This window comes from Lissotriton vulgaris, chromosome 1_1 (genome assembly GCF_964263255.1).
Source record: "Lissotriton vulgaris chromosome 1_1, aLisVul1.2, whole genome shotgun sequence".
Classification (NCBI taxonomy): Eukaryota; Metazoa; Chordata; class Amphibia; order Caudata; family Salamandridae; genus Lissotriton; species Lissotriton vulgaris.
Window position 1 is genome coordinate 1,125,973,037 of NC_141685.1, and position 20,130 is coordinate 1,125,993,166.

The 20,130-nt window shown below is 43.5% G+C and overlaps 1 protein-coding gene across 3 annotated transcripts in view; it reads left to right on the plus strand.

Moving 5' to 3' along the window:
* The window catches only part of ADCY6 (adenylate cyclase 6), a 550,358-nt gene that overhangs the window by 27,599 nt on the left and 502,629 nt on the right, over positions 1-20,130 (plus strand). Inside the window, exon 2 of one of the 3 annotated variants that reach the window (XM_086963749.1) lies at positions 8,510-8,683. The exons of 1 other annotated variant lie outside the window; for it this stretch is intronic. Coding sequence is in view for 1 of the 2 variants with exons in the window: in XM_086963746.1 (XP_086819872.1) it covers positions 8,621-8,688 (68 nt within the window). In the remaining variant the exon portion in view is untranslated. Of the gene's footprint in view, positions 1-8,509; positions 8,689-20,130 lie in introns of all 3 variants that reach the window. One more of the 3 variants, XM_086963746.1, reaches the window with a different exon arrangement.

Genomic DNA, 20,130 nt, shown 5'->3' on the forward strand with positions numbered 1-20,130 from the left:
TCGCTGTACCTTCCGAGGTGAAGGCCTCTGGAGGGACACCGGTTCATGTATGTGCTTGTCACACCAAGTGAGCCTGCTGTGCTGTGAATGGGGCAATGCACCCTATTGGGGCGCCCCGGCCTCACCCCCCCCCCCCCCATTTTGATGAGCTCAGTGGTGTGTCTGGAGCTTCGCACCTAGTGAGGTGACATTATTTCACTTGCAACGGTCTTCCTCTTCCTCTGCCAACCCCGCATGATCGCTTATCACCACCGCGATTGTCATTTTCGGTTATCAAGCACTGCGGGTGCGCCTGGGGGGCTGCCAATGCTCCTTCGGGCCCACCGAGTCTTGTGCAATCTTCAGGCTCATGTGACCCATGAAGGCCACGCTGGTGCTGGGTGATCTTCGACCGCCCAACTATGCTAGTTGCACCTTTTTAAATGAGGGGTCCTATCTGCATGAGCACCAGGTCAGGTGTTGGCTCCCTGTGTAGTGCTGCCCTGAGTGGAGGCCGGGACCTGCCCGATCCACCCGGGTCTCGCCTCCCCACCCCAGTAAACCGTTATAACCAGGGATGTATCCTGAAGTTCTTCACTTAGCGGGGTATGCAATTGTGCTTCCAGCTGCTCCCCTCCTCTGCTCCCGTTCGATTGCTTCTCACTTCTGCGATCGTGTTTGTCTGTCGTTGGGTGCTGTGGGCGTGTTTGGGGGCTGGCCGTCGCGCCCACTGCACGGTTGCTGATCTGGGTCTCCCAGGCCTTGTGTTCATCCTTGTGCTCGCTCAGTCTTTCCAAGCCACGCCTCCTGCCCTTGCAGCTCGGCCCAGGTTGATTTGGGCCAAATTCACCTGCTACTTGTAGGGTTGGAGCTCTTTTTAACCTCTCTCCCGGATCGTGGTGCTTCCCGCTGCTATGGGGCCACTTCTGTGCCTCCAGGTATGCTGTAATATGGAGAAATGTATGGATTACGTGAGATGAATGACAGAGCTCCACCAGTTTATGTCCACCATCTTCGCCCGCGTAACCATGCCCCCAGGAGGGTACTAACTTCATGAAGGGGTAGACTGTATTCCTCACTTTGGGGAAGTGGACTTTATTCAGCTCATGGGTGTATGGGTAACTATTGCTTACTTGCAAATCCAGATCTGGTAGTTGGGATACGCACTCCTGGAGTAATCTTAGTGTGGTTGAAAAGTTCTTTTTAGGTGGGTGGTGCCCGTGAGGTTGAACCCTCTGTACTTGGGTTAATGAAGATCTGTGACGCACTGTTCTCTCAAGAAAAGTGTCTCCCCAGAGCACTCAATATCAAATGTTCAATAAAAGTTCAAAAGCGTATAAGTGGTTTCAAAAAATCTTCTTTACTTATTCATTTTAATTTCATTTCATGATTCTTCTCATGGTATATACATGTTCAACTCATTGGCCCAATGCATTTCGGGCTAAGCCCTTCTTCGGGGGCCCCGTACAATTCTGCAAAGATAATGAAGTACAGTTTCAAAAGCAAATTTCTAAATATATGATCATGTCAGGTTATGCAGTGTCAAACATTTCTCAACTCTTCTACACATGCAACGGAGGAAGGAAATTAGTGTGGATGGTAATTACTGGTTAAAAAAGAGGTCGCTCGAGGTAATCAAAAGTTGTTCTCTGTAAACAGTAACTTGATATTACACGAAAGTGCAGGGAAATTGGGGAGTGCCTAATGAGTGTCAACATTAGTGACGCTGGGAAAGTGCTCTTAAAAACATGGTATTCAAACCTGTTTTGGCGTATTGTATGCCGCACTGGTGTCAGAAAATATCTGCAACATAAAAAATGAAAAAACGTCAGGTGGCGTGTCAATCTAGTGGCGTGTGACGGAATAATCTGTCGAGGTTCGATTCATGTCGCTATCATTAAAAAGCTTACCGAGTGGAGTATTCTCGGTGAGTCCTCATTGGAGTCCGGTTTGAGTGTAAACGTTCGTTTGGTATTCCGCGTTCTAAGTGCTAAACTGAGTCGCGAGACTCCTGTTATGTAAGGGCGATGCTGATTCGCGGAGGAGTAATTTTAGCAAGGGTCAACACTATAGGCTGGCACGTGGTCACGTGTCAAAACAATCGGCGTGCCGAAAATGTTGGAATACAATGTTTACCTTACGATGATATTAAACGATGATGCAGGATATTCCAAGGTTAACAATTTTACTTATTAACTTGTGATCGCGAGGGTATGAATCGTGTGGTTTGTTGTACCGTAAGCGTGCGGTGAAAAAACTTCACTGTGTTTGCGAGGATCATAAGTAGGATAAAATGGAAACCAAAAATAATATGTGCACATTTTCTAAAACATATCCTGAAACATTCACAACATAAACATATATGTAAAAAAAGAGTATTAGTATTTCATCCAATATTTGAATCATTTCTGAATATTTGACTACAGGTAACAACTAAATTCCAAGCGTTCATTCAGCCCTCTTTGAGCTGTCGATGACAGTCTATTGATCCAGTAAAGTTCTCGTCTTAACAGGTATTGGTCATTATCTCTTCCTGGAAGTAGTGGAACCATTTCTAAGATACAGAACTTCAGTTGGCTTGGATTGTGATGGTGGTCATTGAAGTGTACTGCTACAGTAGATTTGCTGGATTTGAGGCGAATGTTGCTGCAATGTTCTGTCAATCTAGTTTTTATTTTTCTGGATGTTTTGCCCACATAAGGGAGTCCACATGGACATTTCAGCATGTACACAAGATTGGTACTATCACAAGTGCCATTCACTTTTAGTTTGATTTTGCTTCCACTGGATGGGTGGTTGATTTCATTCCCTTTGATAATTGAATTATAGTTTCCACAGTTGTAGCAGGCTAATGTGCCTTTGTATGAAGACGGAAGCTCTATGGCTTTAGGTTTCAGTAATTCTTTTAGGTTTCTCGTTCTTTCATATGCGAATCTGGGATTCGAAGAAAAAATTCCCTTGAAGTCTTCTTCCAGGGCCAGTAACGGCCAGTGTTTTAAAATGGTTTTTTTGATGTTGTAACTCCTTGTGGAGTATTTTGAGGTAAACACTGATCTCTGTTCCTCCCTTGAAGTGGATGGTGTCAGGAGTTGTTGTCTGTTCATTTGTTTTATCCTCTCCACAGCTGGTTCCAGTATGGCTTCTGGGTATCCCCGGTCCTTGAATTTCTTAATCATGTTTTCTTTTTGCTCTTCATATAGTTGTTGAGAGGAGGCAATGCGTTTTACGCGTAGCAATTGAGAGTAAGGAAGGTGATTTTTTAATGGAGGTTGGTGAAAACTCTGATAGTGCAACAAATTGTTTTTGTCCGTGGGTTTCTGAAATACGGTGGTAAGTAGTTTGTCTTGATCTTTGATGATCAGTACATCTAGGAAAGATAACTGTTTGTGATTGATGTTGTAAGTGAATTGGATCCGGTCATTGACATTATTGGGTTCTTGGATGGCTGATATTAGTTGAGTGGTTGATCCTTTCCATAATAGAAAAATGTCATCTATATATCTCTTGTATAGTATGAGATTGTCTTTCCATGATTGGTTGGTCAGAATGTGCTCTGTTTCAAAGTAATGCATAAAGATGTTGGCATATGCCGGAGCGGCACAATTTCCCATGGAAGTCCCGTTGCATTGTGCAAAGAATTCGTTGTTGTACTGGAAATAACTGTGGAATAATGTAAAGTGCATTAATTCCATGATTAACAATTTCAGATTTGTTTCTTCTGATTCGCTGTTTAGTAGAATGTTCTCCAGTGCTGTTAATCCGAAGTTATGAGGAATCGAAGTGTATAATGACGTCACATCAATGCTGGTCAGAATCATCTCGGTGGTGAATGATGTCCGGTGTTCTTCTAGGATATTCAAAAAATGGGTGGTGTCCTTTATGTATGTAGGAATCTGCTGTACGAGTGGTTGTAGATGTTTGTCGATGAATTTTCCTACTGGTTCACGAATTGAATTGATTGTAGAAACGATCGGCCGGAATGGAGGAACTGTGGGGTGTTTGTGTATTTTTGGAATCATGTAAATGTAGGGTACAGATGGGTTTTGTTTGATCAGATATTCTTTTTCTTTGTTGCCAATGGTTCCTATTTCAATCGCTTTTTCAATGATGGTAATCAGAATTTTTTTGTATTCACTTGTTGGGTCTCCCCTCAATTTCATATAGGTGTTAACGTCATTAACATGGTCCTTCACATTTTTGTCATAAAACTCAGTGTCCATGATTATGAGGGCGCCGCCCTTGTCTGCCTGTCGTATTGTAATGTTTTTGTTTTCCGCCAGATTTTGGATGGCCTGCCTCTCTTTTTGAGTGAAGTTAGTTCTTTTAGGTCTGGGAGCTTTAAAGATCTTTAAGACGTCTTGATTTACAACTTTTTCAAAGGCATCCAGCACCTTGTGACTCACTGGTGGTATGAAACGGCTAGGGTTCCTTAGTCCCATCAGTTTATCAGATTCAGTGTCTGTAATCGGTCTCTCTACAACATTAGAGAAAAAATGTCTGAGTCGTAGGTTTCTTAAGAATTTGTACACGCAAATTTGTGTTTCTAGCAAGTTGGAATGGTAAGTGGGGACAAATGATGTGCCCTTCTGTAAAGTTTTTAATTGAAACTTGTCGATGTTCTGACTGGAAATGTTGATCACAAGGTCCTGTGACTCCTGGTGTTCTGTGCTATGCTTTCTGGTTGTTGGCCTTTTGTTGTTCCTGCTTCTCCCCCTCCTGGTTCTTTTGGGCGTCCATGGCCTCTCTCTAAAAAAGGAGTCGATGTGGTGGAAGAAGTTGTTGCTTGTTGTTGATTGGAGTCTGATGTTTGATTTTCATCTCTTGGTCTTGGAACATTTTTTGAAGTTGTAGGGACTCTTCTGTTCGATTGTGAATCATCCGATGATGTCTCGTCCGATGATTTGTACTGAGGTTTTTGTTGACGCCTCAGAATCATGGACACTGAGTTTTATGACAAAAATGTGAAGGACCATGTTAATGACGTTAACACCTATATGAAATTGAGGGGAGACCCAACAAGTGAATACAAAAAAATTCTGATTACCATCATTGAAAAAGCGATTGAAATAGGAACCATTGGCAACAAAGAAAAAGAATATCTGATCAAACAAAACCCATCTGTACCCTACATTTACATGATTCCAAAAATACACAAACACCCCACAGTTCCTCCATTCCGGCCGATCGTGTCTACAATCAATTCAATTCGTGAACCAGTAGGAAAATTCATCGACAAACATCTACAACCACTCGTACAGCAGATTCCTACATACATAAAGGACACCACCCATTTTTTGAATATCCTAGAAGAACACAGGACATCATTCACCACCGAGATGATTCTGACCAGCATTGATGTGAAGTCATTATACACTTCGATTCCTCATAACTTAGGATTAACAGCACTGGAGAACATTGTACTAAACAGCGAATCAGAAGAAACAAACCTGAAATTGTTAATCATGGAATTAATGCACTTTACATTATTCCACAGTTATTTCCAGTACAACAACGAATTCTTTGCACAATGCAACAGGACTTCCATGGGAAATTGTGCCGCTCCGGCATATGCCAACATCTTTATGCATTACTTTGAAACAGAGCACATTCTGACCAACCAATCATGGAAAGACAATCTCATACTATACAAGAGATATATAGATGATATTTTTCTATTATGGAAAGGATCAACCACTCCACTAATATCAGCCATCCAAGAACTCAACAATGTCAATGACCGGATCCAATTCACTTACAACATCAATCACAAACAGTTATCTTTCCTAGATGTACTGATCATCAAAGATCAAGACAAACTACTTACCACCGTATTTCAGAAACCCACGGACAAAAACAATTTGTTGCACTATCAGAGTTTTCACCAACCTCCATTAAAAAATCACCTTCCTTACTCTCAATTGCTACGCGTAAAACGCATTGCCTCCTCTCAACAACTATATGAAGAGCAAAAAGAAAACATGATTAAGAAATTCAAGGACCGGGGATACCCAGAAGCCATACTGGAACCAGCTGTGGAGAGGATAAAACAAATGAACAAACAACTCCTGACACCATCCACTTCAAGGGAGGAACAGAGATCAGTGTTTACCTCAAAATACTCCACAAGGAGTTACAACATCAAAAAAAACATTTTAAAACACTGGCCGTTACTGGCCCTGGAAGAAGACTTCAAGGGAATTTTTTCTTCGAATCCCAGATTCGCATATGAAAGAACGAGAAACCTAAAAGAATTACTGAAACCTAAAGCCATAGAGCTTCCGTCTTCATACAAAGGCACATTAGCCTGCTACAACTGCGGAAACTGTAATTGAATTATCAAACTGAATGAAATCAACCACCCATCCAGTGGAAGCAAAATCAAACTAAAAGTGAATGGCACTTGTGATAGTACCAATCTTGTGTACATGCTGAAATGTCCATGTGGACTCCCTTATGTGGGCAAAACATCCAGAAAAATAAAAACTAGATTGACAGAACATTGCAGCAACATTCGCCTCAAATCCAGCAAATCTACTGTAGCAGTACACTTCAATGACCACCATCACAATCCAAGCCAACTGAAGTTCTGTATCTTAGAAATGGTTCCACTACTTCCAGGAAGAGATAATGACCAATACCTGTTAAGACGAGAACTTTACTGGATCAATAGACTGTCATCGACAGCTCCAAGAGGGCTCAATGAACGCTTGGAATTTAGTTGTTACCTGTAGTCAAATATTCAGAAATGATTCAAATATTGGATGAAATACTAATACTCTTTTTTTACATATATGTTTATGTTGTGAATGTTTCAGGATATGTTTTAGAAAATGTGCACATATTTTTTTTGGTTTCCATTTTATCCTACTTATGATCCTCGCAAACACAGTGAAGTTTTTTCACCGCACGCTAAACCACACGATTCATACCCTCGCGATCACAAGTTAATAAGTAAAATTGTTAACCTTGGAATATCCTGCATCATCGTTTAATATCATCGTAAGGTAAACATTGTATTCCAACATTTTCGGCACGCCGATTGTTTTGACACGTGACCACGTGCCAGCCTATAGTGTTGACCCTTGCTAAAATTACTCCTCCGCAAATCAGCATCGCCCTTACATAACAGGAGTCTCGCGACTCAGTTTAGCACTTAGAACGCGGAATACCAAACGAACGTTCACACTCAAACCGGACTCCAATGAGGACTCACTGAGAATACTCCACTCGGTAAGCTTTTTAATGATAGCGACATGAATCGAACCTCGACAGATTATTCCGTCACACGCCACTAGATTGACACGCCACTAGATTGACACGCCACCTGACGTTTTTTCATTTTTTATGTTGCAGATATTTTCTGACACCAGTGCGGCATACAATACGCCAAAACAGGTTTGAATACCATGTTTTTAAGAGCACTTTCCCAGCGTCACTATCGTTGACACGCCTTAGGCACTCCCCAATTTCCCTGCACTTTCGTGTAATATCAAGTTACTGTTTACAGAGAACAACTTTTGATTACCTCGAGCGACCTCTTTTTTTAACCAGTAATTACCATCCACACTAATTTCCTTCCTCCGTTGCATGTGTAGAAGAGTTGAGAAATGTTTGACACTGCATAACCTGACATGATCATATATTTAGAAATTTGCTTTTGAAACTGTACTTCATTATCTTAGCAGAATTGTACAGGGCCCCCGAAGAAGGGCTTAGCCCGAAATGCATTGGGCCAATGAATTGAACATGTATATACCATGAGAAGAATCATGAAATAAAATTAAAATGAATAAGTAAAGAAGATTTTTTGAAACCACTTATACGCTTTTGAACTTTTATTGAACAATTGATATTGGGTAACTATTGTTTACCTCAGTTGCGAACAGATGCTCATTTCAGAGACACAGTGGTACTGCTGCTATGTGGCATAGGACGCTTTACCTCGTTCTGTGGGCGGGGTAGAGTGGTACTTTCATCCTTTAGGCAAATTTTACATGTGAATGAGTAAATGCAATAAAAGGGCAGGTACTCCCTATTCTAGGTTAGTGAGACCTCTTTTTCATGTGGACATAATTCTAGTGTACCTGACTCCTATTGGAATGTAGGAAGAGTGAAGATGGAAGCCTCAACATACTTTTTTGCTCCCTTGTCCCTGAGCAATCCCAGGGTCCCTTTTGCATGGTAGTAGTAAATAGGTCGCAGGATGCCGGCACCAGATCTCAAAGTAAGTTCAGAATGAATTTTAGTAGTTATTGGGACCCGGAATTTTCTCCTAGGTTCCCATAAAATATGGCAATTCTGCTTTCACTTAGTCTTCTCTGGTGTGCTTGAAGGATTGATTCCATCTGCTATTGCTGCTGGGTATTGCCACACAGTGCTGTGGTGTGCCACCATCATGTTTGGGCAGTTTATTTCTGTCTGTTGGGTATAGAACGTATCTTCTTGATGAAGTTCTAGCAGATGCTTCGCCTCTAGATGACTTTGATAACAAGAAATATCCAGTCCTACTTATGTCTGACTATTTTTCTAGGTCTCCGGCCGAGACCCCTGCTCACCAGGCTCGGGCTGCAGCTCCTCATGCCGTAGAGATTGTGAGCGCGGAAGAGGAGGTTACTGGCCACCTCTCCACTCGACGAAATAAATGCCGCGTTTCACCAACCCTGCCAGGAGCACCTGGAACAAGGCACTCACCAAGACCGGACAGGTAATGTGTGTGTCTGTCTCTGGCTGTGTTTGTGTGCGACATAGTTGTGAGTGCATCCTTGCCATTGCTGTGCTCAATGTCTTTTTGTGTGGCTGGACTGGAAGCATTTGTGTATCTAGGAAGAGCAAATGGTTAGTGGAGGTGAAGAGTTGCTGTCTGCATGTGGGTGGACAGGTACAACTGGTTGTCTATATGCTCTAGGCAAACTGAGTTGTGCACTGCATGCGTATATGTCCACGGAGAGTGGCAGCGTGTGCCCTAGAAGAATACCAAGACTGACTTGCGCGATCAGGGATTATATGACATTTAAATGAATGCTCAAAGTGATTCATTTATTTTCTTGGAAGGGATTCCCAAAAATCAGGCCATCTGGTCCTCAAGGTTCTTCAAAAGGCACCCTTACCCCATCCTTTGAGCCTCAATCCCCAATATGTATAAGTAGACCTTTTCCTCAATTCTGACTCTTCACTCAGCAGCTTTGACAGCTATGATGTAAACAAGAGAACCCTGCAGCGCTCTCTCTGAAGGAAAAGCGTAAATGCTCAGTCAAACCCTGGTCATCCATGGCCGACTGCAGATAAAAGTTTGCTGGCCATAGTTTGTCAGCAACATGCAAATAGGAAAACACCTAAATGTTTAAAACCCCTTATACACCTCTGTACTAGATTGACATGTTTGTGTTATGGCTAGTTATCAAAGAGGATCAGCCTTCTGATGCCATCTTGGTTTCATCATTTTTACACCATCGGGGATCACTGGAACCCCACTGGTCACCCTTGCTAGCCCACACCATCACTAAAACCAGCTGCATCACCTAGAAAGCCATCATGACCAGCACTCCTGTTTGTCGGTCTGGCAACCTCTGGTGTCTGGCACTCCCACAGCCAGGACACCATCCGAGTGGAGATGAAGAAGTGCAAACAAAACATGGCAACGTGCCTTTTCAATCAATAAACTGGGATTCTGAAATGGTATCTGCGTATACATCTGTAGCACTCCAACACTGATGCAATTTAGGAAAGCACTGAATATACACCTTTTTAAAGAATACTATTCCTCAATGTAGTACCTGTCTGCTCTTGCTCATAGGACTAGCTACAGTCACACGTTAACTGTCTTTGCCTTACACCCTGTATAGGAATCTGCTGCCTTACTCTAGGTCTGCACTATATAAATACCACATACATACATACATACATACATACATACGTACAAGCTGCATTTTGAGACCCAGGCCCCTATTCCTAGTTGCTCAGTTATTGGGATTAGAACTGCCCTGGAAAAAAACGGTTACCATTAGTTTTGTCTTACATACTAATTCCAAGTTCTTACGATTGGAAAGAAGTATAGGTTAGGGATCCATTTTAGAGCAATGGTAAAACCATATTTTCCCCTGCATTCTGACATGTGTTCCCCAAGGAAATACATCTAGGTTGTACCTCAAGGAATGTGTGTGTGTGGGTAAAAGGCTGCTCCCTGTACAGATTTGGCAAAAATTTGAATTTGGGTTCGGTGCAAACACAATGTATGCCTGATCCTAAATTTATTTAACAACTGGGAGGGAGGGGGCTAGCTTGATGCACTTCAGTTTTGTGGGGGGTCTCCTGCAACTAGTCCTATCTTCTTTTTGTACTATTCTTGAGTGAGTTTTTTTGACTTTGTCCTCAACATTTGTGTTTTTATTATTTTCCTCTTCATTTGTTTTTTTTGGCTATGATTAATCTGGATTTCACTTACATTATTAATTTTCTTCAGTCCGTCTGTTGCCAGTTGTGTTTGAAGTAGCCCTAGTCCTAAACAGATTTGCGCTGATTCCAACTGGGGTTGAGTTTATTTGCTGCGTTCTTTCATATCCTAGAACATTGTAGTGTGAGATCTCTGAGAAGTTAAAAGCAAAGATAATCAGGGATGGCAATGTCAAGGTTTTGGCTAGTAAGTCTCTGAAAGCCAAAGGAGTGCTGTCACTGAGGAATATGGAAGAGTCATCCTCTGAAACTTCTGTCGACGATAGTCCATGGAATTTCCTTAAATTAGCAATTCATAGAAAAGGGAAAAAGTAAGGGATCCATTTATCTCATTTGTAGAAATCGGAACCCTCCTTTGACCATCTAAGAATGGTGCCAATCATAGCTCCTCTAGAGGAGTTTGTTTGTTTCTTCAAAGTTAAAATAGCTGTAAAACTAGACCCTCCTTATCAAAGAAACTAACTTTGAAAGCGCTAAATTTCTACTGCCGGACCTCTTGAAATGCGACTTATCTTCAGGGGCTTGGTAAGCATCTTCACCATCAACAGTTACTTTTGAGAATGCATGGTGTTAGCTGGGATATTTGATACCACATTATGCCCAGGTATGATTGGACTGCAGCTACTTGTGGTGGACTCAGATCTGTAGAAATGCTCATAAAATGAGGTGTCACCTCGTTTTGGAGAGTCACTTATAATAACAACAGAACACAAGTTAGACCCTCTCTTAAACGTGAGGTGATGCAGTACTTTTTCCTTGTGTGATGAGAAAGATTCTGGAGGAAGATAGACACTGCCTGACGTAATATCTGCTCATTCCCACCAGGGCACCAAGTTGCCCAAAACACATTTCTTTACAGCAAGCTCAGAAGCTACTGTATTAATTTTTTTAAATCTGCATTACTCCAAACTCCACTTCTGTTGTTTTTATCGGCGAGCATACATCTTTATGCTTAAGTCCTCCTTTGCCTCGTTTCGTGCCTGTCAGCCCTAACAAAATTCTTACTTCAAAGTCAGGTATTGCTTTGAAGGAATTGTATAAATCCACCAGTATGACCATGCTCATGTCATGGCCATTGATAGAGAACTTGAGATGGATTAGTATTAACAAAAGCCTGATCTTCTCAATCATTATCACCGAGGGCATGACATTTTCAGCACATTATATTGGTATGACAGTGATTCATGGAAATACAACCTCATTGAAGGCCCAAGAGTCTTTTGAAGGAGAAATACATAAGAAAACACTTCCTCTGAGCGTGTGTTGAAATAAAGAACCTAGCTGGATGGGAGAGAAGACAGTTGAGCCGTCGTGCCAGAGGTTCTTGGCTCTGGGTGTCATGGAAGTGCTGTTTGTGGTGCTTTTTAATGGCTGTTGGTCCATACATAGCAGGTAGAAAAATCTAAAAAGAATGCTGTGAAGGACATGGAAATCTTGCAGCAGTCAGAGGAACAAATCCAGTGAATGCTGTCTGCATTTGGAGGGTGCTGCCCCATTCGAAGGACCCTCTTTAGGTCGAAACCTACCAGACTGGGCAGCTGACCTTGGAATGAATTCTGCTCGTTCCTTACCATTGGCTTTGTGGTTTATACCTCACAATTTCTGGCTGTCTATTTGCTGGCTTTATTTGCTTTAGGCTGTTCAGCTTGAATTCGTCCCTCTCGTAGCTCAAACCTTGTTTACTGTATTTTTCCATAAACTCACTTTCTGTAAACAGGATTGTAAATCTTGTTCTAATCTTGGCACATTTTCTGTGCATTCAAAGACAAAGGTTGAACGTCAAGCTCTCTCTTCGGAAGGAGCTAGGTGTTTACTATTCTTTCTCTGACTTCATAGTGAGAGAATGTATTTGACAATCCTGCTGAATATCCATGTAAGGTGAGGGGGTGTAGGATGTTTTTTTTCCTAGCAAACAACAACAAAAAAGTAACTGCTGATGTTTCAGAATATATCAGAATTAGTGCAAATGAAGCACTTTTTTGTAATTCTGAAGTGTAGTGAAAGCAAGTATTTGTAGACTGTCAGTACACTAACTGATTTCATTTGCACAAATTATCGTTTGAGTGCAGTCAAACCATATTTCGGTACAAATATAATGGTAATTTCAATTTAAAATGTGTTATCTTTAATGGCAGTGCGCTACCACACCATGCATACTCCACATTCACCAGTGCACTCTTCTCTTTGCCTTTTCATTCTGACACACCACTCCACTCTACAACACTCCACTCTACGACAACCTATGACACGCCACTCCAAACTAAGTCACTCACTCTACCACACATGCCACACCGCTTTACGCCCCTTCACACCACTTATCCCACTCCACAGTAACCCACTCCAATCTACCCCACTCCACCCCAATCTACCCCACTCCCCTCAATCTTCCCCACTATCTAATCTACTCTACTCCAATCTACCATGCTCACCCATCCAACTCCCCCCCCACTCCAATCTACCCCACTCCACCCTATGCCAATCTACCACACTCCACTCTACCCCAATCTACCCCTTCCGCTCTACTGCAATATACCCCCCCCCCCCACTCTAATCTACCCCACCCCACTAAGTTTTATCCATGCTGAACAGCAGCCTCACTAGTGGACATAATGACTAAAACAAATTGCAAAAGACAAAAGCTCTCGCATAGGGTAGACCTATTGGCTTTGCCGGTGCTTGTTTTTCTTCAGGTTTTAAGAGCAAAAAAAAGAAGAGGCTTTGTAGACTCTTATACACTTGTCGAAAGGCAATCCAAACTGTTTAAAAAACAACAGATCTTTAGTGTCTGACTCTCTTTGGGTCACTGTAACACTTTTACCCTTGTTAAATGTAGTCTTACTGGTTTTCAGTGCTCCGGGAAAAGGATATCTTAATACACGTCAGACGATTGTCTTCCAGATACTGTTCATCTTGGCCTCAGCCTACAATTTTTTTTCTTGGTTCTCACCAGACATGGCTGCAGGCTTTGCCAAGGGATCACCTTGGCCTTCCTGGAGCCAGAGGTGTACACAGACCTTGCCAAGTAAAAGCGAGAGCGTTGACAGTTCACAGGGAATCCGTCAGCATCTGCCCTTCTTCCTGGTTCCCAAAAATCTGTTCTTTGGTCAATATTAAGCTTTAAGGGCCATCAATAAACAATGACAACAGCAAACAAAATCACAAGGGTTTCTCGTGTTTTGAAATTAATTTTAATAAAAAAGAAAAGTCATAATTTTTTGAAGACTAGCATTTTCACATTGTTGTCTGCATTGATGGTGTTCAAATGTATAAAATCCTTGCATATTTACCAAAAAGGTAATCCTTTTCAAGGTCTTTAATTGTTCATCCCCACCAGTATCGACAGAATCATTTCCCTGTCTGGCCAAATTGTTTTTTTGTCACTTATGTTTTCATCAATCTGGCAAGGTTCATTTTAAAAGCCAGTGTCCAAATTACCAAATGATGTTTTATTATTTAGATACCAAAATCCTTCCTGGACAAAGGCGTAAATCATGCTCATTCACGTGCACGTGTGTGAACGTTCCTCTGATTGGTGTTGGTTTGAGGTGAACCACTGCTTCCGTTCCCCTTTTAAGTACTTCCTCTTCTGAGGGCTTTTTAGGCTGTGTGCCAGGGCTGAGGTCTGGGTTCCAGTTTGTTTCATTTAGAAGGGATTAGTTTCAGAATTCTTATTTTGCTGTTTTATTTGGACGCGTGTTTCTTTATCTAGTCCTAACCCTTTAGAAAACCTGTAGCGTTTTTCGTCTTCTGGCTGTGTTTTCATTATACTTCTCCCTCCTTTTCCTATTTGTCTTTTTCTCTCTGACTGAATCAAATCCTTCATAGATTCCTAGATCTAATCTGCCCCACACCTTAACGCATGGCATACATAATAGGTACCTGTTTTAGATCTTTTGTGCAAAAATACACTAAAACCCTGGCAAATTAATATTTTGCAGGCTAGTTCCTTCGAAGTCCTGCCATTCAAGCAACGTCCCACATCCACAACCACGCAGGCAATCCTGGTCTTCTCCAGACCGCCCGCTAGGACAGCGGTTCAAAGAAGGTCTAACACTGGAATCAAATAATGATGGACACTGGAATCAAATAATGATGGGGCGCTCAATAGAATAACTAGCATGCAAAGTTCCAGTGTGTAGACAGACTCAAAGGACCAGGCATCTTCGATCTGTGATGAAGCGCAAGTCCTAGAATCGGTCCAGAACCAGCATAACTGGCCCAATGTTTCTTTGGAATAAATTGACCAGAAAGATACCCCCAAAATCTGGTTTATCGTACGTCCTACGCATTATCGTACATCCTCCGTATTATCGTACATCCTCCGCATAGGTCAAGGCCACTGGGGAAAAAATATGCAACAGGTGGTCTTAGATTGCAAATGAAATAGCGGTAAAATAGTGCCTTTACCTCAGCATCAGACCTTTACACTGCAGGGCGAACCTATAAACCTTAAAGGAACCGGTATAATTGAGTTAATGAATTACAGTGGTTCCCAAGGCATCACTCAAAAATGTAAGAATGTAGGAGATTTACATTCCAATTAAAGTAAACATATAAAAAATAAAAAAGTAATTCATTAAAGTCTAAAACATACTAGCATGTTGTCCTATCCAAGTATACAAGTTAGTTTCGTAGATCAATTAATTAATGCAAACAACTGCACAACATTGTGGATCCTTGGACCTTCTTGTCTTCAGCTGGGGACCGGGTGGTCCTGGAAGTGGAGCAACAAATTAATTCACTGTTTTGGGTTATGACTTCTGAGTTCTAGTTGAACCTATTTTTATCATTTTTAATCCTCTTTCCCATAGGCAGGCCCATGGATTTGGTCCCTTAAGGTTTGAAGTGTTTACATATCCCTAAATTAAGGCTGACTTCATAATTTGTTTTGAACTGAGGTCTTTTGATTTGTCAAGTAGTTCTCATTCTTATATGCAAGTCTAGTTGGATTGTATAGCACTTGGTACATTATTACTTCACGATCACCAGTATCGCCAGGCACTGAGCCATCTGCAATATTTTACTAGTTTGTTCATGTGTCCAACATCTTAATCTTATACTTGGATATGAAACATGTGTTACTGTGTTTCTAGTGCATTTGAAAACGTGACTTAATTTTGATATATGTGCCTTATTTCCTAAGGACTTGGAGAACGTTTGTATATTTTTTAGTGAAACCTTGGGAACCATGGTCACTTGTTATTACAACAGACTGTCACTAGAGCTATTAAGAGAGATGTGCAGTCGGTATGTAGGAAACAAATAAATGGCGCATAGATACCATCTCGACCCTCCATAAACTGACCCACAAAGAAAGTCAGCCACAGCCTAATCTCCATCAAAAATAAAAACAGAGCCCTTACAGCTTTCCCAGGCATGTAGCAACACAACACTACGTCTTAGAAAACGAAATTTCACAAAGGAGTGCAAACAATACAACAGTTATATATGATGCAGCAAACATTGCGACAAACGGGCAATCCAAATGGCTGCTAACACGCCTATCCAATATTTCAATCCTAAAAGAGAGAACTTTTACTCTGCTTTCCCTCCTTAGAATGGTGTGCACACATACAGAAGGTCTCCTTCAACATTATAAAATCCTGAGAAGTGACTTAACTAACGTCAGGAACCCAGTTCAGCAGTTCGGTCTTTCTTGGTGAAGTATCTTTTTGCCTGCGTAACATCTCACTAGTATTTAACTAGGGCACTTCGTAGAAAATGACGAAAGTCCTAATGGACACGAACACACAGACCATGTGGTTGAATTATGCCCATCGGAAGCGGTGTGGGATATGCCCAGACATTGTGCCACCAATCATGTACCTCAAAATGCCTGGGACAACAGCAGCGTCAAGCTGACCATACTCTTGCAGTCTCTGATCACTCTGCTTTAAAAAAAATATACTATACTGGATGGACAAACCCACCAACCACAGACTAAAATCTAATGTAACTTTCTTTGCAAAACCCATAAAAAACTGTCCCCTAGTCAGCTAGGCCACATCCAGTTACTAAGACAGTGAAGTTAGACTTGAGGCCAAGAAGAGTAACAGGGATTCTCATTTCGATTTGAGAGATCTGTCTTCCATAGCTGACGAAGGAAGAACATTAATTGTGGTCCTTGACCTTTCTGTAGTATTTGATTTGAATATTCACTAGTTTTTGGTCACTAGGTTAACAAGCATTTACAATGCAGTGGTTTTGCCTTTGTTAAAGTTAGAGCTATTGGCATTGCTCTTGACATTATTTTTATTTATGTTTTTTTTAACATAAATAAATGGCATTGTCATTTACAATGCCACTAGCTTTATCTCTCACAAATGACACACACAAACACACAGAGCCCCCCCACACACACACAGAGCCCCACACACACACAGACAGCTTCCCACATACTATCACTATAAATGCAACACTCGCCGCACACTTTCACAACAAATGCAACACTCTGCTAACAACTACCTCCTCAACCGGGTACTGTCCGAAAATACTCCTCAGCGCCCCACAACTACGTATAAAGGGCTCTATAAATACTTCAAAAGGACTAAATTAATAGCGGTTACTGTGCTACTCGCAAATACAAGCAGGGTGAATATCACCACAAGAACATGGTCGGAGAGTATGGCGAAGCCGAAGCATACTTGCTCTTGCAATGATGCAGTGCTGTTCTACATGACGCCGCGTATTAACACACATTACGTGCAGTAGCAGTGGGAAGGAGCGATTTAGGGAAAGTTCAGGGGCTGGCAGTGAACGACGGGTGTCACAGCGGGGCGGTATGGGGCACAACTAAGGGGGGCAGAGCCGAGGGTGCGCAGGGTGGTAAAGGGGGTACAACTAAGCGTGGTAAAGCCGGGTGTGCGCAGGGCGGTCGAGGCAGAGCTGCCGGGCGGTTCGGTATGCCATGCCTGAGGAGCTCGTACCTGCTGTCCGCAGCCCCTCCGGTCGGTCCCCGCCGGGCTGCCCGTCCAGCCCCACAGAAGCTCCCCGGCAGCTCTCTCGCATGCTTCCCGGGGCCGCGGCGGTGCAGTGACTCCAGAGGGACCTTCCCCGGTCCTGCGAGCCTCGGACCCTCTCCCTCGGAGCGACACTTGGCCTCTTTGTGCCGGAGTCCCCGTCGTCCCCCTCTCCTCGTGGTCACTGGTCGCTCCAGCCTCTTCCAGGACCGGCTCAGTCTTGTCATGAGGGAGCTGCGGGCGGCGTCGGGCAGAGGGCGCTACGCCCCCACGCCCCAATGGACGAACCGCGCCTGCCAGTATTAAGTGCTAACAAGTGCTGGAAAAGTATAGTATTCATCAATTTTAGCATAGATACAGGTGACTGTATTACCATCTATAGTTCCCATCTCGACAAAACATTATAACGGTTGTTAAATAGGACCTGCTGGAAACAGTGGAGGGGCGCGTTCAGAGGACTTTTCACAAGAATCTAAACATACACAGTGATATAATAAAAAGCAAAAAAAGGAAGTGTGTGCAGACTTTACAAGCAACCAAAACACTCAATATGCTCTTTCTACCAGCAACATATAGTGCAAGGCTTAACAAACCAGGGGGTCCCATTCAGTCGTTATGGCCCTTAACGGAGTCTGTTTATGAGCATTCTTAATGTTTACAGATAAACTAACGGAATAAGGAGATTGTGAGGCCGAAGATGCGATTTAATTCCAATTCAACAATCAAGATACTTCCAGTGCACACTTGACTCACTAAAGGTAGCAATAGCAAGCAGAGCAGGCTTACCCAAGGGTGCGGTACATGGATAGCGACTAAAACACAGTCTAGCAAGGTATTGTTCAATCTGTGTCTCTTCCATAGACAAGGGGCACAATTTAGAGAGCAATATGGAATGGAATGAAATCCTCAAAATAACTCCATTCCATTTACATGCTTCGCTCCACCTACGCCCACCATACAGACCTCTCTCCCCTGACACCAACCCTGCTGGCATCAATGCGGCCCTAAGCCACATCATAGACCATATACTTTTGACCCCTGGAAAAATGTTTGCAAGTAGTAGAGAGTATATCACAACTAAACAAATAGTGGCACAGTCAATAGGCACAAAAGACGAGGCTTATTGGGTTTGACAATGCTCGTTTATATACCGGTTCGTATCACATATGATGTGTTTAAGCACTGCAAGTAACGACTAGCTATTACATCATACAATTGTAATTAGATGTAATGGTCACTCGATGTCATCGCTTCCAGCCCTGTGCTTTCGTGTGACAACCTAATGCATTCTGGGTATAGTAGTCTTGTTTGCTCCAATTGACCCAACTGCTTTAATGCAGTTGACGTTGCCACCCTGCTTACAGTGGCATGATTCACTGGACTTCCCCTTGATGAGTTGCCCTTGGCAACTTGCAATAGAAGTGGCTGTAGGGGCCCTGGCGAGGGGCTCCAGCGCACGTCAGAGCTTCTTAACACCACAGCCTCGCGAGCGGACTGTTCTTCCAGTGATGTCAGGCCTGTTCGGCAGGAAACTCCCTCCTCGGTTTACAGAGCTCGAGGGGGAGCCCGGAGTGCAGATGTGCACTGAGCAGGGAAGAGAAACCCAGCACTGAAATCGGAGACACACGCGCCGTCCCAGACACGATCCCTTCTGGGGCAGGCGCTCCCCATTGGGCCCCGGGAGGACACAGACGGCCGGCCATGAGGCCCCAAACTAGAGCAAAAGTGCAACTCCGGGGGATAGGACCGTAAAGTGGGACAGAGGGCATTCCCCACTGATTGCAGCGCTTAGAAAAACACTTCAAGGAGCAAGACGTTTTTCGCCAGAGATCGGAAAGTAGTACATTTAGAACCGTGTTGCGTGCTGGTTTAGAGCCTCGTTTCAGCACACATCTGCTATGCCGTAGTTATCTGTTAATTTCTCGTTCACAAAAAGTAAAAAACCTAAAAAGCGGGGTGGGGTGTATGTCCTTGCGGAATGCTTCTAAAAAGAAGCCAAACATAAAAATCATCGCTCGAAAGGAGAGGCTGACCAGAAAAGAGTGTCCTGTGTGGAGACAGGCTCTCCAGAGTAAAGCACAGCTGGCAGGCAGTGGAGGGACTCCCGGAGGCAAGCGGGGCTCCCCGACGAGACGTGGGCGGACCCCGCAGCACAGACGGGAGGGGGGGGGGGGATGCACGCCAGAAGGAGCTTGGCCAGGGGCTCCCCGGGACGCGGCACAGCTGAGGCGATGACGCAAGCAGCACATCTGCTTGGGGGTGGACCTGCATCCACCCAGTACAGTAGTGTCACGGCCGGACACGCCACTGAGCAGCACATCTGGGCCAGGCGGGACTTCACTCACAGGCATATAGGGGAGCCGGCTAATAACGCGCGCAGAGGGGTGTTAAGCACAGCTGGGGGAGCACTATTAATGCGCACATCGGGGCGCCCATCACTCTTGTGAGAAGCGCATCTCGGAGGGGCAAGATCCCGAATGACAGCTGGGGTCGGGTGGAGGGGCCGAAGCACAGCTGGGGATGGGTGGAGGTGCTCCTGAGGGGAACACAGCTGGAGGGGGCGGTGCTGGTGATACGCACAGCTGGATATGGGTGGAGGTGCTCCGATGAGCAGTAAATGAATGTGTCCTCATGTATCGTAACTGGTGCTGGGTAAAGCGGTCTGATACCCGATTCGGGTCAAGTTCGCGCTATATAAAACTCTGCAAAAAAAAAATCAGAGGGTGGAGGTGGGCGAGAATCA